At 42.2% G+C, this 25,289-nt stretch overlaps 1 protein-coding gene across 4 annotated transcripts in view; it reads right to left on the bottom strand.

The window, feature by feature from the left end:
- Positions 1-1,184: 1,184 nt before the first annotated feature.
- The window catches only part of MAPK8 (mitogen-activated protein kinase 8), a 105,322-nt gene continuing 81,217 nt past the window's right edge, over positions 1,185-25,289 (bottom strand). Inside the window, exons 6-12 of one of the 4 annotated variants that reach the window (XM_081104832.1) lie at positions 25,079-25,244; positions 21,927-21,998; positions 19,530-19,712; positions 19,118-19,242; positions 18,209-18,272; positions 15,131-15,208; positions 1,185-2,070 (exon numbers count right to left, since the gene is read on the bottom strand). In XM_081104832.1, the coding sequence (XP_080960958.1) occupies positions 2,054-2,070; positions 15,131-15,208; positions 18,209-18,272; positions 19,118-19,242; positions 19,530-19,712; positions 21,927-21,998; positions 25,079-25,244 (705 nt within the window). In that variant the 3' untranslated portion in view covers positions 1,185-2,053. Of the gene's footprint in view, positions 2,071-15,130; positions 15,209-18,208; positions 18,273-19,117; positions 19,243-19,529; positions 19,713-21,503; positions 21,576-21,926; positions 21,999-25,078; positions 25,245-25,289 lie in introns of all 4 variants that reach the window. The other 3 variants (XM_081104833.1, XM_081104831.1, XM_081104830.1) reach the window with 3 other exon arrangements.

Genomic DNA, 25,289 nt, shown 5'->3' with positions numbered 1-25,289 from the left:
GGCTAGTTAAATGTCAAACTCATATACACAAAGGACACACTCATGCTTAAACGTCTCCACACATCCAATCTTGTTTCTACAAATCAGGGTGTTACAGTCTCAAAACTCTAATTTGCTAAATGAAATTAATGCACCATGTTGTATGAGTATTAAAGGGACTGATACAAAGGTTGAAAGCTTCTAAAGAGACTGGAAATCATGACTTTAAACCATCAAAAACAAACTTGCTATTTCAAATTATATAAAAAGGTTAATGTATTTGAGTCCTAAATATTGCACAGTAACAATGATCACTCAAAGGAATTTTGCACTAAATACACAAATCACATGCCAGGCGAACTGGGAGACACTGTTGCGCTGCACCAGTGCTTGCTCCTGTTGCTCACTAACTCCAGTGAGCTTTCTGCTAGGACCTTGCCACGTACCTAAGTGTGCACTTCCTAGTTCATGACATGAAATCCCTCTTGTTCCAAACATGACAAAAGGTCCTGGGGCATCACAGACAATGCATTCAGAGATGAGACTTCAATGACATTTTACTTAAGAAAAATTCCGTTGTAAAGAAATAATTCTGCAGATATAAAATGTAAACAGTTACATCACTTGTCAGGAGCAGCACCATTCTTACACTACTCAACATCCACATTGCAGTTTTACTGAAAATCAGATATAAACAATGACAGTCTCAGACTAAATAATCACCATTTATCCTGCTCTGCTCAGTGTGGAGAAACGGTCCTGGGAAATGACACCGTGCATATGGCTGTGTGCTACTATTTTCAGATGAACGGTATATTGCTCACTGGATACCTCACCTACAGAAACCTAAAGAGGCTGGAACCTCCGACAGCCAGTGGAGACAGATCTGCTACAGGTAGAAGCAAGTGGCCAGAATCACCAGGCTGGTGCTCAGCTGACTGCCACTCCAGCAGGAAACCAAGAGGCCCAAGGCCCCGCTGCGAGAGGGGAAGGGCCAGCTCCAGACCACCCACCACTGGACCTGCAGCCTGAGGAGCTCAGCTCAGTGTGTGCAAGAGCAGGCTCACAGCCACAAGTGAACCATCCCCTTATCTGCACTGAAATGTATTACTCATGAAGTATCCTTTTGACTTTATGTGACGGTGAGGTTTGAGCATGCCACAGACTTGCAGGAAACACCGTATTCTTTTTACTTTACTTCTGTTGGGTAAGGGGTGGGGGGAATAGAAGGGTGGTGGTGGATGCCCAGCATCTTCAAAAACATGCTCAGAGTTCTTCTGCCATTTAGATGATGGGGCTTTTGCCAAAATTCATGTAGGATTACTACCAATAGTTGTAACTAAATTAGGATTGGCAAGTAGCAATATTGGAGGTTTTTTTTTTTTTTTTTTTTTTTTTTAACACGTTCATCATTTACAGTAGTTATTCCTGAATATAACTGGCTACAGGTTACTTTCCCTCACTCCTCTGTGGTTATTTCATTGATAAGCACATAACCCTGAAGGATAGCATCATGAACAAAACATTTGAAATAATTTCTAATTAAAAAAAACTATAAAAATCTTAAATAATTCATGATATAGGCAAGTCACCACATAATAGTTGCTTTGATAAACAAAATCTTACAAATTCAGTAAAAAAATCAGCAGCATAAGATAAAGCAAATATGCAAAAATTTAAACCATGATAAAATAATTAGGTTTACATTATACAGTTAATTACAGCAAAAATACAATACAGTTTTGTTGCTGTTTTAAAACAACTTAAGTTTTAAATTACATCACTTGAAATTAAAAAAAATAAACTACTTTACTACAAAATGAATTCTACAGTTTTGAAAAATCACTCAAAATAAGACCACTGACTTAGTTCTCAAAGTAGTTCTATCAATGACTAAACGAGTCCCCATCCCTCCCCTCCCACCCCCCAGGCCCAAGTAGTCATCTACAGCAGCCCAGAGGTCCAGCTGATGCTTCTAGGCTGCTGTCGGTATCCGAGGCCAAAGTTGGATCTGTTGACATTGAAGATACGTCGTTGACAGACGGCGATGACGATGGATGCTGAGAGCCATTGATCACTGCTGCACCTGTGCTATGAGAAACAAAACAGCAAATCAGTTGCAGACAGAGTTGCAGACCCAGCCACTTGTACTATATTGGCTACCTCCAGTGGTCAATGACTTTTCTCTTGGCTTTAAAAGGCCCACTAAAAATAATCAGAAGTGAAATTCGGAACAACACTAATTTATGAACTCTTTTCATTACAACTTATGAGGTGAGAATTTGAACATCTCTTGAAACCCAGTGTCCTGTCCTTTCCACAAATTTGTTTTCAGTTCAAGATAAGAACTGTTAAATTCAAGACACATTTAGAAATGGTCCTATTGCAAGATTTATAAATGGGCTTCAGGCTGTGTGAGAATACTGATGTTGTTATTGTAGACAGTAAGGGAGCACCAGGGAGTCTCCCCGACTGCCCAAAATGGTTGCAGGGGGAGATTCTTACACTGAGCACACCAAAAGATAGAAATATGAGTGGAGAAGGCCTGAAGGCGCCAAAAGCTAGAAATATGAATGGACAGGGCCTGAGCCACCAAAAGCTGGAAATACGAATAGACAGGATCCAAGCAGCCAAAAGGTTGGGAAGATAAATGGATATGGCACCAAAAGATAGCAAGACAATTGAATAGAAAAATAATAATAATCCCTTCCCTTCCTTTCCTATCCCTAGAAGAACCACAGGCTTGAGCAGGAAGAGAGATGGTCTCTGAGTGGGAGTTCGCTGTTCTCTAAGGCAGTGTGGCTTCTGAATAAAACATCTTTTCTTTTGCACAAGCACCTGTCTCCTGAGTTTGGCTTTCATTGCAGTAGGCAGCAGAATCTCTGCTTTGTTGTTTGGTTATTTTTTTTTTTTGGCAACTCTGGTGGGACACCATGGACCACACAAGTCCTGGAGGGCCTGGGCTGAGGCCCTAGCTGCCTGTGGCACAGCAGGCTAACCCCAACTCAGGAGCAGGTCTGTGGGGATTTTCCAGCAGCTACCAAGAGGTTTTCTTGGAGAATTTCTTTGCACTTCCTCCCAATGCATGTTACCTAAAATGCAGGCTGGCGAAAGGAAACTGGTTTTGGGGAGCAGATGAATTACTACAAGACTGGGTAAGTCAAACTGCATGCACACTGGGGTCCTTTTCTTCCTGCCACTTGGGCTTTATGCTATCTGGGTCCCGTTAGGGCTGCTTGTGCTATCAGCTGGCAGAGTATAAGACCTTAGGACTTGTTTGTATTAATGGAATTATGGGCCCAAGCTTTGTTTATATGTTCCCATTTCATCTGGGGTCTTGCTATAGTTACAGTTTTTGCTTTGTACTTTTGTGCCATCAGGGCTTGTTCTGTTTCAACTCCTGAATGAAGGCCATTGGGTCTAATTTTAAAGATTAATCCATGTGCAGCTATGATCCAATGACTAAGGAGGAGTTGGTTTTCTATTGTAATAGAAATACTTTCTATTTCTATTGTAATTCCTATATATACTTTAAACCAGGGGTCCTCAAACTACGGCCCGTGGGCCACATGCAAATACAAATATTGTATTTGTTCCCGTTTTGTTTTTTTACTTCAAAATAAGATATGTGCAGTGTGCATAGGAATTTGTTCATAGTTTTTTTTTAAACTATAGTCCGGCCCTCCAACGGTCTGAGGGACAGTGAACTGGCCCCCTGTTTAAAAAGTTTGAGGACCCCTGCTTTAAACTATGGGGAAAAAATGGCCCCTAAATAGTTCCCTAAATTACTACACCATCATACAGTTGGAATTGTTTTGCCAAAGGTCAGAGAAATGAGATGAAATCCCTTACCTCCAGATGTTTATGTCTTTACACAACAAGAATTTGGCAAAAAAAAAAAAAAAAAAAAAAAAAAAAATAGGGGTGGGGGGTGGGGGGAGGACCTAATGACCCAGAGAAGGAAATTGGCTTCAAAATAGTAAGACACAGGGAAAAACGAGAAATGAGAAGATAAGTCTCTTTAAGGCCCTGAACCCAGGAGACCCAGGATTAGCAAGAGGAGAATTTCGCCACCATTACCCCAGCTGCTGGATGCCCCTGAGATAGGTGCACATCCGAGGGGTGACATCCCCACCCCTATATGATGAAGGAATGGTCTCCCCCTTGAAGTCCTGGCAGGGCACCCAATTCGGCCAGGGAGCATCCCTATCCAGAGAATCACAATTCCCTTTGAGGCAATACCCTATAGATGGAATAAACCAGGAAGGCCAGCCTGCTGGCCATTATTGGGCCCACACTCCATTTTCAACTTCAGATTTACTGAATTGGAAAAATTTCAGCCCCTCATAAAGGGCGAATCCTCAGAAAATGGCAGATCTTAATACCTCCATTTTTTGTCACTCACCATCCAAACTGGGCAGATGGACAGGCTCTCCTTAACATCCTGCTAACGACAGGTGAAAGGCAGCTAGTTACAGATAAAGCTAATGAAAAGGTTCATCGTCTGCATTAAGAGAATCCTAATGGGACCCCCAACCCAGCTGGGATGACTCCCTTGACAGAGCCCAACTGGGAAGCACACAGGGGGCACCTAGCATCCCTGGAACATGACAGAAGGGCTGAAGAAAGGATCCGTTAGGCCTACCAAAAGCACACTGATGCTGACCCACAGGTACCAGAAAATGTCCGGAGGGGAAGCATGACTTTTTTTGGGCAAAGTGCCCAGATATCAGAAGGAAGCACCAACATTTAGATGGGGCATTGGGAATGAATCCCTCCCAGCTGGTGGACATAGCCTTGAAAGTTTACCATGCCTGGACACAAGGAAATTAAAGCAGGGCAATGTGTTCTTAGAAACAGTGTGGGAAATCAGAAGGGAAAGGGAAAGACCCACTAGCCCAGGGGTGGGCAAACTTTTTCACTCGAGGGCCACAATGGGTTCTTAAACTGGACCGGAGGGCCGGAACAAAAGCATGGATGGAGTGCTTGTGTGAACTAATATAAATTCACAGTAAACATCATTACATAAAAGGGTACGGTCTTTTTTTTTTTTAGTTTTATTCATTTCAAACGGGCCGGATCCGGCCCACGGGCCGTAGTTTGAGGACCCCTGGTCTTGGGTCCTTTGGCAAAAAGAGAATATAAAGTATCGCCTCATAAGGCCCAGTTTTGCAAACAGGAGGTGGCATACCTGGGATTCCAATTGAAACAGGGCACTAGGAGCTTGATGGCTGACGGAAACCCAGCCATTGCTACAATAAAAATCCTAGAGAACTCGGGGCAGCTTCATGGATTCTTAGGAATTACGGGGTTTTGCCGAATTTGGCCTTAAAGTGAAACCACTGTCTAATTCTTTGAAAGGACTGGACAAGAGACTGTCAGGCAGCACTGACACCTTAAAGGAAAAACTAGTTTGGCTCCTGCACTAGGATTGCCCAATTTACAGAAAACTTCCAAATCATACATTCATGAAAGGCAAGGAATTGAACTTGGGGTGCTAACCCAGACCCTGGGGAAACCCTCCAGCCACAGCCTATTTCTCAAAGAAACTAGATCACCAGACAAAGGGACGCTACCAGGCCTCCCGGCAACAGCAGCTCCCTGTGACATCTCACAGGAAGCAGAGAAATCCACTCTGGGCAACCTACTAGGGCATTTGTACCACACCAGGTCCTAAAAGGGATGCTTTCATGAACCTAATTAGACCACATCTGAAGGGTCCTCATTTATAAAGAACCAAGCCCATAAATACCAGGCACTCCCTACTGCCTTGCTCCAGATGAGAGTAGCACTCCGAAGGGGGCTTAAATTAAACCCTTTTGAAATAAGGGAGACCCTTTCAAGTTTCTGTTTTAGAACCTTCTCCTTTAGATTTAGAACATGAATCAGAAATCAAACAGTATGTTCAACATTTAGGGCAAACACCAACTACCTTGCTCATTGCAGGTCTATCTACTCATCTGATGAGCTTTACACCCATTCCAGCTGGGAGACCCGTCTTACTAAAGACCTGGGAGACTCAAGATCCTGAGGAGCAGTGAGCTGAGCAATGAACCGCCCTGTGATGCCTCCCCAGAGCTCACGGGATCAGCCCTGGCTCCTCCACACAGAGAAAGCGGCCCGCCTGCGGAGGACTCGGGTCCGGCTGCTGCTGCTGCTCCTGAAGGAGGTGTAAGTTCCCCCCTCGGAAGGGACAGCACCCCCATGGCTAGTGACAGTGTTACCTCTTTTTCTCTTACTATTTTTGAGTTGCTGTACTTTCTGCTCATCCTTGGACCGACGTCTTTGTCCACATTTCCCAGACAGTGGCTTCCTCAGCAAACTTATTCTGTTGTTGGGTGTGCCACCCCAACCCCACTCAGGATTAGATCATGGGGATACTTCAGTCACTCGTTTCTGATTTAACTGCAATTCCCACTGCACTACTAGGCATACCCCTCACTGAGCACCTGATTGCTTGTCTGAACAATAGGTCTCACTCTGGAAGCCCATTGGCAGCACTGCCTCTTAAAACATGAAGCAGCCTACCAGCTTCACTGGCTCAGCAGTGCCACCCTAGATGCCACATATGCCGCCTTCTGAAGCCAGCGATCCTCCTCCCTCCTGTGAAGGCTTCTCTCCATCCTTAACCCCCTTCTTCCCTTAGTAGATAGTAAGAGTCTCTGGACCTGGCGATAGGTAAGGCTATACACCCTCTGACAGCAGGAAGAAACTACAGATGAGCCCTCCATCCATTCCAGGGGTCCTCAAACTACGGCCCGCGGGCCACATGCAAATACAAATATTGTATTTGTTCCCGTTTTTTTTTTTTTTACTTCAAAATAAGATATGTGCAGTGTGCATAGGAATTTGTTCATAGCTTTTTTTTAAACTATAGTCCGGCCCTCCAACGGTCTGAGGGACAGTGAACTGGCCCCCTGTTTAAACAGTTTGAGGACCCCTGATTTATTTACCCTGTATGATTGCAAGGCTCCAGTGTTTTGAAGCGGGGACTTGTTACTGTAGACAGGGAGCGCTGGAGCAAGAGTCTCCACCATTGGCCAAATGGCTCAGGGGGAGAGTCTTACACTGAGAGCACCAAAAGCTAGTGATATGAGTGGACAGGGCCTGAGCCGTCAAAAGCTAGTGATATGAATGGACAGAGCCCTCGAGCACACAAAAGCCAGGAAGATGAATAGATAGAAAAATGCCTTCCCCTTCCTACCCCTATTAAGAACAGTGGGCTTGAGCAGGAAGAGAGACTGTCCCTGAGACGAAGGGGGGATGGTCTTTGAGACACGAGTGCACCATTTTCCCAGGTCTTGTGGGTCCTAAATAAAACCTCTTTCCTTTTGCGCCACCACCTATGATGAAAGTTTAGCTTTCCTCATAGGCAGCTGAACCTGTGTTTCTTTGTTCAGTTACAATAACACATGCAAAACTGTCTGTCTTTCATTTTGTTGGAAAGAGGATTTCAAAGCGAAGTATGACTCAAAAGTAAAAACTACTGCCCTAAAAATAGTGCGTTATGATTATCTTCTCACTGTAAAGTCCAGACAATACTTCTGGTACATCTTGTTTTAAGCAAAAGCCAAGACAAAGACTGAAATCATTTCACTTGAAAGGGTCTTTAGTTTGCTCCAATTTACTTGAGGTTATATGACTTGTAAACTAAGGTCTTATAATTTCTATTCTAATAAATACTTAATAAATGCAAATATGGATTTATTAAACAGATAAAGTTGGGGAAGACTGTTTCCTTTACTGAAAGTATAGCCTATCAAGCATTTCCTGAATTTTAAAAAACAATAGGAATACAGGCATGTCTTGTGTTACTGCACACTACTTTATTGCACTCCATGGACGTTACATTTTTCTTTTAACAAATTGAAGGCAGGACCCTCAATTGGCAAAAAGATTACAACTTGTTTTATTGCAATACTTCTTTTGTTACAGTGGTCTGGAACCAAACCCGCAATATCTCCGAGGGCTGTCTGTACTTAACCTACAGAAAAATCCTCTCAAGGCCAGGGGTGGAGAGAATGACACTGGGGGTAGGGAATGTGTTTCAGGTGATTCATACACTTGGTAAGTACTTAATGCCCTTCACGATCACTAAATAAGGGTCATTCCAAATTTAAGTATACCAAACCATGCAAGTTGTACAAAAATTCTTAAGAATACATTTATAGATCAAAGCAATGGTTTCCAAAATTTCTAGGAGTCAGTTTCAGGCACCCAATGATGCTAAAAACTAAGTAGGTTTAAAACTGCTGCTCCAGAACACAGAATCTCTGTCTGAAATTAGCCCTCCATTCTGTCTAATGATGAACAATAAAAACTTAAACATAAAAGGTTCTCTGAGAGCTTATCTTCAAATGCAACAAGGCAGTAGCCAGGAGGGTCAGGTGCTGGGGCAGGGGCTGGGAGACAGGAAGGAATGGAACCACAGAGACAGAGCAGGTGACTAGAGGTGCAACAGGAAAAAGGAAAGCAGACTGAGTACTTCAGGCCTTGACAGGAGAGAATAAAAGGAGAACTGCGATAACCTTTTAGACCCAAGAAAGGTCCATTAGATTCCCAGCCAGAGTGAAATGAAGATACTATTCTTTTAAAAAAGTTCAATCCATACGACACTATTGGATTTGCTGGTTGTAAAGGAAGAGAATACAAATACAATGGCTAGCTTTGAAGATTTGTACTGAAACATTCAATTCATAAAAGGGTTCCACTATATATATTTTTTCTTGCCTCTATTTTTTGATTGAAATTTCCTTTTGTCCAAATTTCTTAATGATTCATTTTTTTTTAAATCAAGTAGAAATGATATTGTGGTTATCTGATATTTTTACGTCAAAGACTGTTCCTTCTTTCTCTGTATATAACTGAGAATAGAGTATCTTATAAGTACCGCGCGCTAACCGATTGCGCCACTGGAGCTCCGAGAATAGAGTATCTTAATAACAGCTTCACTAAGGCTCTTCTACCCAAGCAAAGAGAACCCAGAACACGTCCAGAAACCTGACATCCTGTCCTTTCCACTGACTTCTCCTGTAACCACAGTTAAGTCATCTAGGATCCAAATTTTTCACTTAACAATTAAGAACAAATACAACTGCTCTAATGAGCGTACTAAACTTACTCAAACATCCAACACACCGAGCATGGGTCACTCCCTAGGACAGTGTGCTGCAAATTGTGGACTTTCCAATCCCACCTGAGCACTAAGTTATACCACTACTGTTTATCAATACAAGCCAATTAGCTGTGTTATTAAAGCATTTAGAACATAGTTTTGCTACAAGTAAATTCTAAATAAAAGTCGTTGAAACCAATTTATATTTTCAACAGGATCTATATTTTAATTTTGAAAATTGCATTTCTAATCAAGGATTTAACAAAACATTTAAAAACTTTAAAATATAACCAAAATGTCATAGGAAGCTACAAAAATGATTTAAACAAATATGTTTACAGCAAAACAAAATGGGCATCTGAAGCTATAGTTAAAATTTTTCCCCATAAACAGATATAATATACAATTTTTTCTTAGAATGTGGAAGAGTTTTCCAGGGATAACTAAAATGGCATAGTTTTAGTCAACTTTAAGACCCATCTATTAAAACACTACTCAGTCTTCAAGGCTCAGCTCAAATGTCACCTCTTCTATAAAACTGCCCTGTAGTCAGAAAAGTCTCTGTTCCTGGCCAGAGGACATATGGGATGCTGGGGAAACCACTCCCTCCAAAGTTATTGATAAATGTGGCTTCAAGTATTACCTTTTCTATACAATAGATTTGCAACCTTATGTCATTTAATTTTTCTGAATTTTAGTTCCCTCATTTGTAAAGTGTACATAAAATCCCTCTTTGGGGTTTTGAGGGCTGAATGAAATACTAGTAAAGTACATAAACAACAGTATTTGTCATGTAGATATATACTCAGTATGTATATGCTGCCTGTCATTAACTGTTCCCTCATTTCTTTATGCTTTTACAAGTACTAAAATGAAATGAGCTTATCCTATAAAATAAAAGCCTAATATGCTAAGTGTCCGACGCTTCGACCAGTCACTCTGATGCACACTGACCACCAGGGGGCAGATGCTCTGACTGGTAGGTTAGATGGCTGCTGGGGTCTGGCTGATCGGGACTGGGTAAGATGCCCTAGAGCCCTCCCGCGATCCCTTCCTGGCCCCGATTGTGCACCGGTGGGGTCCCTTGGCCTGGCTTGCGGGGATCAGGTCAAAACCAGCTCTCCAACATCCCCCGAGGGGTCCCGGATTATGAGAGGGCGCAGGCCAGACTGAGGGACCCCACCGGTGCACGGATCTGTGCACTGGGCCTCTAGTGATAAAATGCTTAAGTCCTACAGATCAGGTTCCTTCTTAGAAACAGAAGACTTACATTTGGTTCCACTGATTTTTTTTTTTTTTCAGAGATAGTGGAAGGGAGGGTGAGAGACAGAGGGCCAGGGATTGAACCTGCAACTGAGATATATCTCCTTGAGCAGGAATCAAACCTGGGAACTTTCAGTCTTTGGGTCGATGCTCTAATCCCTGAGAAAACTGGCCAGGGCGAAACGCAACACTTTCTAATGGTAGTTTTAATGTTACTGCCTTTGATCAACAAATCAAAAATACCAAAGGGACAAAGAAAGACAATAACTTGGTATCACACATGTACCGAATTTTGCAATGACGCTTTAGCTTACTTATACAAAGTAAAAGACTGTTAAAATCATAGAAAAGTAAGTATACTGCATTGTGAGAAATTTCTTCTTTGAAGACAAGACAATAATGCCAACAAAAAACTTTGTTCTTCAGTGGAATGTCAGTACCATAGAAATCGATTAAGTCATTTGATTAAGTCATTCACTCATATGTTAGTATAGTATATTGTTATTATAGTATAGTGTATTATAGTATAGTATCATGCAGTATAGTACTAGTATAATGCATTATAACATAGTATAGTGCATTGTAGTAAGGTGCATTGCAGTATAGTATAGTGTATTATAATATAGTATAGTGCAGTATAATATACTATAGTGCATTGCAGTATAGTGTAGTATAGTATAGTGCAGTATAGTATAGTATAGTGCAGTCTAATATACTATAGTGCATTGCAGTATAGTATAGTGTAGTATAGTATAGTGCAGTATAGTATAGTATAGTGCAGTATAATATACTATAGTGCATTGCAGTATAGTATAGTGAAGTATAGTATAGTGTATTATAATATAGTACTAGAGACCCGGTGCACAAAAATTTGTGCACTGGAGGGGGGGTCCCTCAGGCCAGCTTGCCCCCTATCACATACTGGGAGCCATCAGAGGATGTCCTACTCCCTGCTCCCTGCTCCCCTTGGGGAGCGGGCCTAAGCCATAGTCTGGCCTCCCTTTTTGGGAGGCGACCGGGCTGGTCAGGGGAAGGCACCAGCCCCATCACCCCGCTGCTGCAGCCACTGCCAGTCACCGCAACCACCAAGGTGTTTTCATCAACACGGACTCCAGTCCCTTTACCGTGAAAAAATGACAACTTTCTTTAGGCATTTTCAAGATGTGTCTTTCACAGGATATGACATTTCTTTATTATATTTTTTATCCTCACCTAAGGATATGTCTCCATTGATTTTTAGAGAATGTGGAAGAGAAAAGTGAAAGACAGAGAGTAACATCAAAGTGAGAGGAACACTTTGATTGGTTGCCTCCTGCATGAGCCCTGACCTGGGCCCGGGCCAGGGAGGAGCCTGCAACCTAGGTACACGCCCTTAGTCAGAATTGAACCCAGACCCAGCAGTGGGCAGGCCGAGGCATTATCCACTGAGCAAAACCAGCTAGGACAGGATATGACATTTCTTAACCCTCCAGCAGCGGACCTTCTTTTTTTCTCCAGGAGTGTGGTAAAAAACCCTAGATCACCTATTTGGATTCTTATTACCCAAGTTACTAAGAATATTACCATTGGCATACAGGTAGCTAAGCCAATGAGTGGTCAGAAAAGGTGTTTCCTCTGTAGTTCACACCAATTGCCGGCTTGGCCCCTGTCCAGGCCTAACGCCTCTGGCCGAGTCATTAGACCTGGGCAGGGGACCTCCAGCTCCCTCAATCCTTGGCTCAGCCCCTGCTCCTCATGATCGCCAGCTCCCTCCCTGCTCCCCGCAATCGCTGGCTCCGCTCCTGCACAGGCCTAATGCCTCTGGCCAAGGCCTTAGGCCTGGGCAGAGGACCCCCAACTCCCACCATCACTGGCTCCGCCCCTGCTACCCCCAATTGCGGGAACCGTCTCTGCCCAGACCTAACACCTCTGGCCGGGGCATTAGGCCTGGGCAGGGGAACCCCAGCTCCCACCTTGGCCGGCTCCCCCCCTGCTACTCATGATCGCTGGCACCGCCTCTGCCCAGACCTAACACCTCTGGCCAAGGAGTTAGGCCTGGGCAGGGGACCCCCAGCTCCCTATGATTGCCGTTCCGCCCCTGTTCATGATCGCTGGGTCCGCCCCTGCCCCGGCCTAATGCCTCTGGCCAAGGCATTAGGCCTGGGCAAGGGACCCCCAGCCCCCCGCGATCTCCCGCTCTGGCCCTGCCTAGGCCTAATGCCTCTGACTGAGGTGTTAGGCCTGGGCAGGGGACCCCCAGCTCCCACCATCGCCGGCTCCGCCCCTACCCAGACCTAATACCTCTGGCCAAGGTGTTAGGCCTGGGCAGGGGACCCCCAGCTCCCCACGATTGCCGGCTCCGCCCATGCCCTGGCCTAACGCCTCTGACCAAGGCATTAGGCCTGGGCAGGGGACCCCCAGCTGCCCACGATCGCTGGCTCCGCCCCTGCTCCCCGAGATGGCTGGTTCCACCCCTGCCCAGGCCTAATGCCTCTGACCGAGGTGTTAGGCCTGAGCAGAGGACCCCCAGCTCCCACCATCACCTCCGCCCCTACCCAGACCTAATACCTCTGGCCAAGGTGTTAGGCCTGGGCAGTGGACCCCCCAGCCCCTCACGATCTCCCGCTCGGCCCCTGCCTAGGCCTAATGCCTCTGACCGAGGCATTAGGCCTGGGCAGGGGACCCCCAGCTGCCCACGATTGCTGACTCCGCCCCTGCTCCCCGAGATGGCTGGTTCCACCCCTGCCCAGGCCCAATGCCTCTGACTGAGGCATTGGGCCTGGGCAGGGGACCCCCAGCTCCCATTGCTGGTTCTGCCCCTGCTTCCCACGATCACTGGCCGGGGGCGGGCAAAGGCACCCGGTTCTCCGATCTCGGGGCAGGGCAGAGGCCCCTAGGGCCGCCTCTGCCCTGCCCCCTGGCTCTTGGCTGCCTCCTTGGTTTCCGATCACCGGCAGCGGCAGGCAGCTTCTTCCATCCTTCCCCTTTCGCCTCCCAGCATTGCGCCTATGTATGCAAATTAACCGCCATCTTTGTTGGCAGTTAACCGCCATCTTAGTTGGCAGTTAATTTGCATATCACCCTGATTAGCCAATGGGAAGGGTAGCAAAGTTACAGTTAATTACCATGTTTGTTTATTATTATATAGGACTAGAGGTCTGGTGCACAAAAAATTGTGCACTGGGAGGTGTGTGTGGGGGGGTCCCTCAGCCCAGCCTGTGCCCTCTCGCAGTCTGGGACCCCTCGGGGGATGTCCACCTGCTGGCTTAGCCCCGCTCCCCGGGGGATCGGGCCTAAGCTGGCAGTCAGACATCCCTCTGGCAGCCCGGGAGCCCTCGGGGGATGTCCACTTGCCAGCGGGGAGCAGGCCTAAGCTGCAGTCGGACATACTTAGCACTGCTAAGGAGGTGGGAAAGGCTCCCACCACCACCGCTGTGCTGGCAGCCATCAGCCTGGCTTGTGGCTGAGTAGAGCTCCCCCTGTGGGAGCGCACTGACCACCAGGGGGCAGCTCCTGCATTGAGCATCTGCCCCTTGGTGGTCAGTGTGTGTCACAGTGACCAGTCATTCCCAGTGGTTCTGCTGTTCGGGTTAATTTGCATATTACCATTTATTATATAGGATAGAAGCCTGGTGCATGGGTGGGGGCCGGCTGGTTTTCCCTGAAGGGTGTCCTGGATCAGGGTGGGGGTCCGGTTGGGGTGCCTGGCCAGCCTGGGTGAGCGGCTGAGGGCCGTTTTCAGGCTGGCCACACCCCCTTCAGGGTGGGGGGTCCTGCTGGGGTGCCTGACCAGTCTGGGTGAGAGGCTGATGGCTGTTTGTAGGTTGGCCAAGGCCCCCAGCGGGGATCCTCACCCCATGGGGCTGTGGCTAGCCTGGGTGAGGGGCTGATGGCCATTTTCAGGGTGGCCATAGCCCTTCAGAGTGGGGGGCCCTACTGAGGTGCCTGGCCAGCCTGGGTGAGGGGCTGATGGTCGTTTTCAGGCTGGCCACGGCTGCAGGCTGGAAGCAGGTATTTGGGATTTATTTATCTTCTATAATTGAAACTTTGTAGCCTTGAGTGGAGCTATGGGCTGGCAGGGCAGGCAGGAAGCTTGGCTTCGTCCATTGCCGGGGGCAACTGAAGCCTCCTGCTCGCTCCAGCTCTGTGGCCGCCACCATCTTAGTTGGGTTAATTTGCATATTCGCTTCTGATTGGCTTGTGGGCGTGGCTTGTGGGTGTAGAGGAGGTATGGTCAATTTGCATGTTTCTCTTTTATTAGATAGTGCAGTATAGTATAGTATAGATCAGTATAATATACTATAGTGCATTGCAGTATAGTATAGTGTAGTATAGTATAATATAGTGCAGTGCACTGTAGTATATAGTACAGTGCACAGTATAGTGCACTGGTACAACAACATACCAATGCTTCCAATTTAACCACCCCAACTGTACTTCTTTTTTTTTTTTTTTTTAAATATATTTTATTGATTTCTTACAGAGAGGAAGGGAGAGGGATAGAGAGTTAGAGAGAAACACCGATCAGCTGCCTCTTGCACACTCCCTACTGGGAATGTGCCCGCAGCCAAGGTACATGCCCTTGACCGGAATCGAACCCGGGACCCTTCAGTCCGCAGGCCGATGCTCTATCCACTGAGCCAAACCGGTTAGGGCCCAACTGTACTTCTTATACTTATTAAACTTTGAATAGTAATGGTAGTAAATATGGAAAGAACTGCAGGTTTCAGGCCACTGAAGATTACAACACAAGAAGTAAACTGTAATTTTAACCAAGCTTATATTGTAACCAACCTAAAGGAGAGGGCTGCCCCCGTATAACTCCATTCTTGGTTCTCTCTTCCAAGTCCATAACTTCCTTGTATATCAATTCTGAAAAAGATGTGAACAAAAACAAACTTTTTAAAGTCTGAAAGCCAACCTCACAAGACATCTGTTTTAAATAAATATTTTTACAAAGATTAAGTACTTCAAATAGTATCCTCCAAAGGTAGAGGGTCCGTAAGTGTCAGCCTAAGATTCAAAGATGTTAAAAACAATTCTTTGATCCTCCGCCAAGAATTATGTTGTAAGAAACAAAATCTCTGCCTTATCTGGTGTTCCTAGAGGTGGCTTAAAGATAGAACTGTGGTTAGAAACCTTGTCTTTCCCACTCCACCAGCACTCTGTACTACGCCATGTCAGACCACATTTCACGCTGTACTGCATACACTTGTTTAATGCTGTCTCAGAGAGGGCTCGAGTCATCTGTCTTATTAGCATCTATTTCCTGATAGGACCTGGAACTTGTAGGTGCTAACCCAGATACCTGTTAAAGGATTTAAATGAAAGAGTGTGTGGAAGAATGGTATAAAAATACATTTTTATTAAAAAAAAAAAAAAAAAAAAAGAGGCAGATGGCCACACCTGAAAACCTTAAAAACTGCAGCCTGACATGCTATCACTGTCACAATTTCTCCATGGGACCCTGCCCTTTGCCTGCTGTGGGCAGAGGGCTGTAAGGACGTCCACCAAACAGCTGCACCAGATGCTGCCCTGCATTCTCCTCAGTGGCCTGACGTTGTGTGATGAGCCCTGTGACTGAACATCTACTAAAGAAGAACCTTCTAGTAGAAGCTACGGAGCCATTTGTTCCTTATCATTTTGGGGTCCTGGAATAATTTAAGAACTGCATAAAAGCAACGTACCCTCTTCTGAGAAAATGTGCAAGCAAAAATGTAGCACAGGATTTTAAGGAGTCTTTAATTCTTTAAACTTCTGATAGAGAATCTGTGATTATAGGGTATGACATTTCTGTTGGTAATAAGGTAAACAAGTGGATGTGTTGAAATGAACAAGCACTAGAAACACCTAAATTTGCTTGCTATGGTGACCTTCTTGGACTTGGAAGGAGAAAAATAGGAAGTCTTGATAGAGGAAAGAATGGGAAAAGCTTTACTTCAAAGAAACAAAAAGGAATGATAAGCATTCCAGGTAGGAGGATTTTTTTAAAAATGAGAAAACAGCACCCCTTTATGAAAAGGGATTAGGTAGACAAGCAAGAGCTAATCAGCAGTACTAACTGGGCAAAGTGATCTACAGTTAATGGCTTTGGCAATGGATTTCTTTGCGTTATGATGCTAAAACTTGTCAGCAGATCTTGAAAGAGGCAGTGAGCAGATAAGATAATCATGGAAAAGCACGTGGGGCTAAGAGGAAACGATGCAACATAAAGGCGAACCTGTCTAGAGTTCTCAAAAATCCCAGGTATGTCCTTATGCAAACAAAAACACCATGTGCCACTGATTTAAGATGCACTTTTTCTTACAGTTTAATGTCTCTGAAATTGGGTTGTATAACCAGTGGCACATTAATGTTGTGTTTTACAATTGGTGGCCTACTAAGATTTCATGAGATATAAGAATATCAGTTTAGATATTTCCATACTACACACTCTGGCCCACAGTTATATCCTTGCATATTACCTATTACATGTAAAAATGTACTTGGTTCTACCCAATTATATCATTCTGGTAGATTCTACAGAGTTTAACTACATGTCTCCCAGATTCAACTCAGAGAAAAATAATCTCTGGTTACACTCCTAAGAAGAAAGAATCAAATTCATTCCTCCCAAATAAATTTATAGCTGGATTACCTGTCTGCTTATACCTCTGCAGTCCCTTTTGCTTTCCCAATATGTAGGCACATAGTTCTTAATAGCAAGTCTTCTGTGCCCAGTTATTTAAGTTCAGGTAATAAAAAGGGATCAAGTGACTTGCCCAAAGTCATATAGCTACAAAAGTGGTCCAAACACCACATAACAACAACACAAATGAGGTAAACAGGGTCTAAAAATTACCTGGCCTAACTATCCCAGGGAAGCTTTTTTTTAAATTTGTTAATCCTCATCCGAGGATATTTTTTTCTGTTGATTTTGAGAGAGCGAGAAACATCGATGTGAGAGAGACACATCAATTGGTTGCCTCCTGAATGTACTCCGACCAGGGTTGGGTACTGAACCTGCAACAACTCAGGTGCATGCCCTTGACCCGGAATCCAACCCGAGACTTTGGGTGCACAGGCCGATGCTTTAACCACTGAGAGCAACACAGGCCAGGCCACCCCAGGGAATCTTTTAAAGAAAGAAATATTTCCATGACTATCAAAGCATTATTATTAATGTTCAACTACATTCATAAAATAAAACTACGATATTAGATTTGCAAAGATTACAAATGAACTCTCTCTGTTGGTGAAGGTGGGGGTAACGTAGACATTCCTATTCAGTGCTGACAGAAATGCAAACTGCTACAATTTCTTTGAGGGTAATCTGGAAATAACTGAAAAATATCCTTTGGCCCAGCAAATCTTATAGGACTTTTTTTATTGGCATGTTCTCACATGTGCAATAACAACAGACTGGACACAACTTAAGTGCTCTGCAAGTGGGAGCTGGGTACAGAGACTGACACAGCTGGACAGCTGGGCATCCATGCGCCAGCATGTGGAGCAGGAGAGGGTGATCTCTCATATGGGATTACGCCCACAAAGCACACTGCACAGCATATACCACTGGGATCAAACAGGTGGGAGAGAGAAGGGGGAGGCCCGAACACACAGGCTTGTGTGTCTGTAGACTATGGAAGAGCAAAATATTTTAAAAAGAACAAATGTTTCTGGGTCTGGAGAGGGGATGTGAGAGATCAGGATTAAGTAAGGGAGGAAAAGAGACCTACTTCCTATTTCTGCAAAAAATACTACTAATAATATTACCAAATATGCATTATGAATAATATAAAGTATCTTTAGTTTCCTCAACATGAGGAATAAATCAACACAATAAGCCAGAAGCTCTCTCAGCTCCATCTCTCAGGATCTGGTGAATGTTACCTTTCCACTCTTCTATTGTATGTTCCCGTTCATCTAACTGCTTGTCAGGTATCTTTGGTGGTGGCTGAAAAACAAAAGGCAGCAATAATTGAGTCAGTTTACTAGAGTATGCAAATCCGTCCTAATTATTTGAAATGTTATCCAAACATCAAGGGCTTGTAAAAATACATTATTAGACCAGAGTGATGAGTCATCTTTGATGTAGAGACTAGTTTTGGAAGAATCCTTCCTGACAGGAAAAAGATGTCTAACTATCTTTTTCTTTTCTTCCAGCTTTTGAAATGGTCAGTTTATTTACATCATAGAACTGGGCTATGCTTTGGACACAATAATTTGTATTATAACTGAGTCCTCCCAAAGCATTCAGTGTTCTAGCTCATCAGATCAGATATCAAGACAAGGCGGCAAGAAGCTGAGAGAGGGAACTTTATTTTGTGTAGGAAGTGCTTGGATAAGCTCATTAACTTAAGGTACTTTAAATGCAAAACAGAAAAACAGCATCATCATTTACCTATATTTTTATTTAAAACTAGAGGCCCAGGGCACAAATTTATGCATGGGTGGGGCCTGGCCTGCCCACCGTGATGGTGGCAGATTGGGCCACGTAGGCAGGGGAGAAGGGATGCAGGAGGTTGGCCAGCCGGCTCCACCCCTTATTGGGGTTGGGGGGAGGGTGTCCAATTGGGGCCAGGCCAGCTGGGGGGAGGGGCTGAGGGCAGTTGGAGGGGGGCCGATTAGGGTCCCCCATCGGGCCAGTTGGCCGCCACAGTGCGCATCATAACCACCGGTCATTCTGCCATTCTGGTCGCTTGGCTTTTATATATAGAGATTAAAATGTCTCCTCCAAACCCAACACTAATTCTAACTGTAAGGGATATGACTTCTTCAAACATGACGAGAAGAACTTACAGCCTCCGCCTCAGAAGGGTCATACCAGACGTTGATATATGGGTGCTGGAGAGCTTCGTCCACAGAGATCCTTTTGGATGCGTCAATCACCAGCATTTTGGATAATAAATCCCTCGCCTGACTGGCTGCAAAAATAATGATGTGAATGTACACATACCTCATAAAGGTTTTTAAAATTAGCAATACATTTCAGAAACTTGAAATGCTCATTTTTTAAAAAGTATGTGTTTTATAAAAATATTTTACTATAAAATCAGGTCATACATATGATGAAAAATTATAGTTACAGAAAAAAATGACTAAAACCTTACTTTGTTCCACCATCCAGAAATAAACTTAGTGTATGCTCCATAATAATATGAAAACACACACACACACAAATAGGATTAAATAAATATATTTATAAAAGTACCTTTAAGTTTGTTGTGTTCTGAGTCAGCAGGGAAAAGCACATCGGGGAAGAGTTTCTCAAAGCTATATCCAGCATATTTAGGTCTGTTTTCAACGTAAGTCCTTACTGTTGGTTGTAGTTTCTTCATGAATTCAGGACATGGTGTTCCAAGCTGTTCAATAACTTTATTCCACTGATCAATATCTAATATCAAGTAGCTAAGAAAAATACTCCGTATCTAATGTTCAACACATATTCATAGCCATATTAAAATAACAAGAAAATAACAATTATAAAATTCTAAGGAAGAATGTGGCAGTTACAAATCTTTTATCTTATAGCCACCTTGCAAAAGGTGGACAGAAAGGGTCAATAAACAAGCACTGTTAATCTTATTGAGAAAGAGAGAGAGAGAGAGAGAGAGAGAGAGAGAGAGAGACAGACTGTGTATGTGTGTGTGTGTGTGTAATATTCATTTTATCATATAAATGAAAGCTTAGCCCAACTGGTGCGGCTCAGTGGTTGAGCGTCATCCCATGTACCAAGATGTCACCAGTTCTATTCCCAGTCAGGGCACATGCTCAGATTGTGGGCTTGATCCCTAGTAGGCAGCAGATCGATGTTTCTCTCTCATTAATGTTTCTATCTCTCCCTTCTCCCTTCTTCTCTTTCTAAAAAATCAACAAAAACATATTTAAAAAAGTGAACGCTTAAACCAACAAATTCCAAATACAAATGACTCAAAGAATAATGATAATTACTACCCACAGGGACTCTAAATGTAAACTGTACACAATTCTAGAATACAAAAATATTTTTTTCTGGCTCATCTGAAAATGTGAATGCATATCCTAGAGTAGTGATGGCGAACCTTTTGAGCTTGACATGTCAGCATTTTGAAAAACCCTAACTTAACTCTGGTGCCCTGTCACATATAGAAATTTTTTGATATTTGTAACCAAAGTAAAACAAAGACTTATATTTTTTATATTTATTTTATATATTTAAATGCCATTTAACAAAGAAAAATCAACCAAAAAAATGAGTTCGCGTGTCATAGGTTCGCCATCACTGTCCTACAGGATAAGAAATATTGCTTATAATCTGTCCCTTTTTTTGAGAATTTTCTACACTAACAGAAAATAAAAATGATGGCTCTGGCAAAAGTGGTGTTTTCTTTTGCCATGCTTTGTTTAACTTAGGTAATAAACTCTGTTTGAAAGCTCTGAAACCTGTGAACATGAATCAGTGTTTGGTAAGTTGTGAGGTTAGAACTCCCTGTCTCCTTCCTCCTAAGTCTTCACACTGCCAGTCCTCCCTGGGACCAGAACCAAAGCTCTCTGATGAATCTAGTGCATATGGCTTTCCCATGCCTTCTCCTCACATCAGTCTCAGGGTGACTAGCTGATAAACACATCACACATCACTCGCTGGTAATGTAAATATTAAAATATATGAACAAAAAGCATGACTCCAAATCTACTTACACCATAATAAAACTATTACTGCTGAAATTCTCAGATGAAAAGATCAGTATGTTAAGAAATCAGACAACCCAAAGACACAAAACACAAAGAACATTAACAAAAAGGAAGGTGGGGTGGGGGGAGCGGGTAAAACAAAAGGATGACCAGAAGCAACAGACAATTCCAAAATTCATATTTCAAGTCCTAAGTACTTCTAGACTTAATCAAGTGCATACTTATTAAAATTTTTTAATGTCCGCCATGATTTTTGATTTACGTTAAGTAAATCAACTCAAAGCCAGCAAATAATTGTGGATAATTAACTTGAGCAGTTCTCAGAAATAACATGACACAACCAATATGTGGGGGAAGGGAAGTCTATGTCAACTAGCAGGTGGTATTTTGAAAGAGTAGAGTAATTTAACAATATTATTAGGGAGAGACAAAATACGTTACACTTGACATAGCTGAAGTGCTGTCATACATTTTGACCTTTAGAAACTACATTTTAGGCCAAAGATAAGGATACGATCTGTACCTGGGAACAAAACACCACCTTTGATCATTTCTCCCATGATGCACCCAACTGACCAAATGTCAACTGAAAACAAAATGCAATGACATTAACATAAAGAATTTGGTTAAAATAAAAAATAAAAAAACATTAAAAAAAATCACGCACACCATGTATACTTTAAAATTATAGAAAGCAGTACAAAATAAAAATGAGTGACAGTGAATGTGCTCTAACTACCAGCAGAGACTGTATTTCCTGCTGCCGGACGCAGCCTACGAACATTTCAGCTTCTCATCTCAGCAGTTTTTGAACTGTAATAGCCACAAACTATCTGTTTAAAACCCCCTTGTAAGAATGAACCATCTTCATCCCCATTAGTGAACATAAGGAAGTCCATCACTAACTAATTTCACTGCTGCAGCAGCACAAGGATACAGTCCCTTCCTGGAAAGAGGATTTTGTGGCAAACCATTTCTCCCATAATGCACCCCACAGACCATAAATCCACTATATGTTTGCAGCACAAAAGAAGGAAAAGCAAAGCAAAAGGTCATTAAAATCAAAGAAGCATAATATGACTGCATTATATAAAAACTACAAAACATCACAAAAAGAAAAAAGTGATTTTAATTTTAGCTAATGGAATAATTTAAAACACAAAACATTTTTCAAAAGGCTTTGAATTACAAAAGCAAATGGTGAAGTGTGGCCTTTTAACTATATATCTAATTTTAAAGTGAGAGCCATGCACAGAAATAATGTAGTTAAAAATCCTATACATTTTGTCACTGAAAATTTGTTTATAAAATACAAAATAGCAGCAAACTTAAACTTTGTAAATAAGGTTGAAAAAGTACACGAGGTAGCAAAATTTAAAAAATGAAATCTTGACAATATTTTGAGTTTTAACTGTGCATTATGCTCTCTCTTTAAGTCAACAAAAAAGCATGAGCAGAAATAATTTAGCATGTTAAATATTTAACAGAAAGCATGTATTTCTATGAATAATTATAGTTAAGAATTAATCTGAAGCCCTTTAGAAATTTTCAAACTGGATTTCATAAATGTATTTGAGTAGCGCTATATCTATTTTGAATTGAAAATCATTTGTTCCCCAGCAATGCTGTGCTACATCTACCCTACTATTCCAACAGGAACAAGTGCATGGACAGTGGATAAATGATCAAGTCAGGAAACTCAGTAAAAAAGCATATATCATGTTTTCTACCTAAAGTCTTCAAACCCATAAAACGAAATTGCTTTGGTTGAAGACGTTTAGTTTTGGCTGAATACAGTCTGAGAGTTCCCACTTCAACAAGGCCTCTAATCAATTCTGAAGACAGCTGCTAGACCAGTGGTTCTCAACCTTGGCTGCACATTAGAATCACCTGGGAATCTTTTTAAAATCCTGATTTCTGGGCCTCGTCCTCTGGAAATTCTGCTTCTTTGCTATGGGGTGGGGCCACAACATTAGTAACAAAGAAACAGAATTTCCGGAGAATGAGGCCCAGAAATCAGGATTTTAAAAAGATTCCCAGGTGATTCTAATGTGCAGCCAAGGTTGAGAACCACTGCCTTAGAAGCTTTCATTTTTGAAGCTTGAAGGTCTAAATTCTTTAAGGGCAAAAAAGGAAAAAGGTAGAAATTGGTGAGAGAGAGACACCCTTTACCACACTGGAGGACTTAGGAAATGTCAGTGTACTTTCTGGGACACACCCTTATAGGAGACTGCCAGTTCACCATAGGCTCATAGGAGCTAAACTAGAAAGAAATTTTGGAAAACCTTTGGAATTAAAGTTTCTCTAAAATTTAATATTAAAATAAAGGCAAATATTTTTTATATGTATGGTAGGATTCAACTTTGAAAGACAAGAATTTAGATAAAAGTTAATATTCATAAATCTGAAGGAAAAAAATTCCAGGGTTTTCATTTTTGGTAAAAATCTATTACAATAAAATTTCCCTATAGATTATAGAGAATGGCAAACTTTACTTAAATATCCAGGACACAGTTATGTAGAAAACTTTAATAAATCACATAAACCCATTTTTAAACAGACTATGAAAGTCGCAAGCATGTGAGCAGTTCTTGTCTGGGTCAGTGGCTCATGCATAAAACTTCTTTTAATGGGTCTATAGCCAATTAGGCAGCTTATATATATTCCATTATATTATACTTTCTACAAAGCTTTGAGGTAGCTTGCAATAAGAGGCAACATTAAAGACAAAGTTGTTAAAACAGTGAGGGTGGGTGGAGGAAGTTCTTATGTTTGCCCTTGATGGCTAATGCAGTTATTGTTATTCAGCATTACATTTGACTCTGTTTCCTGAGACCAAAAAAAAGAAAGAAAAGGTGATAAGGTCATCTGCATAACTCTTAATCTATGAGGAAAGCAAGTCAATTCTTAATATGGTTTTTTTTTTAGTGCTAATTTCTGGCAGGGAGCTATCTCCCCAAATCACATTTATAGGCCACAGAGTGACACATTACACCGTAGCTGAGACAGTAAATGGTTTTATAGCAAATGCAAAAGCAATCTTCATGTTGGTCACTTGTATCAATTCTAAAAAAAACCCTAAAAAACAACAACAACAAAATCTCAATGAGTCTAATACTAAATCGAACTCACTAGATCTACAGGGTATAAGACAATTTTAGATAGTAAGAAAACAAAACATCCTGTTTATTTAAGAACAAAAGAATAATAGTAAATGTTGAAAGTATTTGTTTTTAATTAGCTCAGAAAATAAAAGGAAGTTAAAATCCTCAGTTCAATATTATCTTTTCTAAAAATGATTCAAGAAGACTGACTTAATACAATTTCTTAGTTCAAAGCAAACTGCTAGGAAAAAGTCCAGGCCCTATTCCAGGCAGTACTTTGGATGAAGTTACCACAAGTCAATAAAGGCCTGTGCACTTTCACCCCCGTCTGAAAGTCTACAACATTTTTTCTCAAATATATGTGTATGTTTAATTTTTTAATAATTCATGAACTACATGCCTGACAATTTTCTTCAACCTTGATTCTAATGCTGATATATGTAACTGAATATACCCACACATAATATGCCATCTCTTTAAGGCTGGACACAGGGCGTTGATGAAACAAGTTTCCTACAAAAGGTCACCTTTATTATCCATCAGCTTTGCAGATGGCTTTATCCTGGCTCTTCAAGCTTACTAAGTGCTACTGCTGGTAACTCTAGTCTCAGGGGGTTGGAAATAGGTGCAAATGTCACTACCAGCAAACTAGGATTCATACAAAAGATAAACGGTCAGTCCACTATATATACTCCTTGAGCCCATGTTAGAAATATTCACTGTAAAGTTACAGGAAAGTAAATTTAAGGGCCATGGCAACAAAGTCCTTATCCAAAGGTAGTGTTGATGGTTAGGTATTTGTAATTAAATAAACAGGTACCCTAAGTTTTCCCAAACATTTATGACAAAATTTAGAGTTACTTTAAAATTCTTGACATATATTTATGTGTCAGTGACATGTATTTAACTATGCACTTCCGCTTAACTATTTACATAAGAAATCTCATAAAACAGAACAGTATTTCAAGTAAATGTGTTTTCTGACCGTTTTCTTTGTAGCCCATCCCTAGGATGACTTCAGGTGCTCTGTAGTAGCGCGTCACTACGTAGGGTGTCATCATGAAACTAGTTCCTGCAGTCCTGGCCAGTCCAAAGTCAAGAATCTTCAAAGTGCAGTCTGATTTTACTACTATATTACTGGGCTTTAAGTCCTTTAAGAAATAAAAAAATAAAAGAATGCTATGACATATACAAAT

Source organism: Myotis nattereri, assembly GCF_964212035.1.
Source record: "Myotis nattereri genome assembly, chromosome: 13".
Classification (NCBI taxonomy): Eukaryota; Metazoa; Chordata; class Mammalia; order Chiroptera; family Vespertilionidae; genus Myotis; species Myotis nattereri.
The sequence above is the reverse complement of the archived record's forward strand: the minus strand, read 5'-3'. Positions and strand labels throughout refer to the sequence as shown.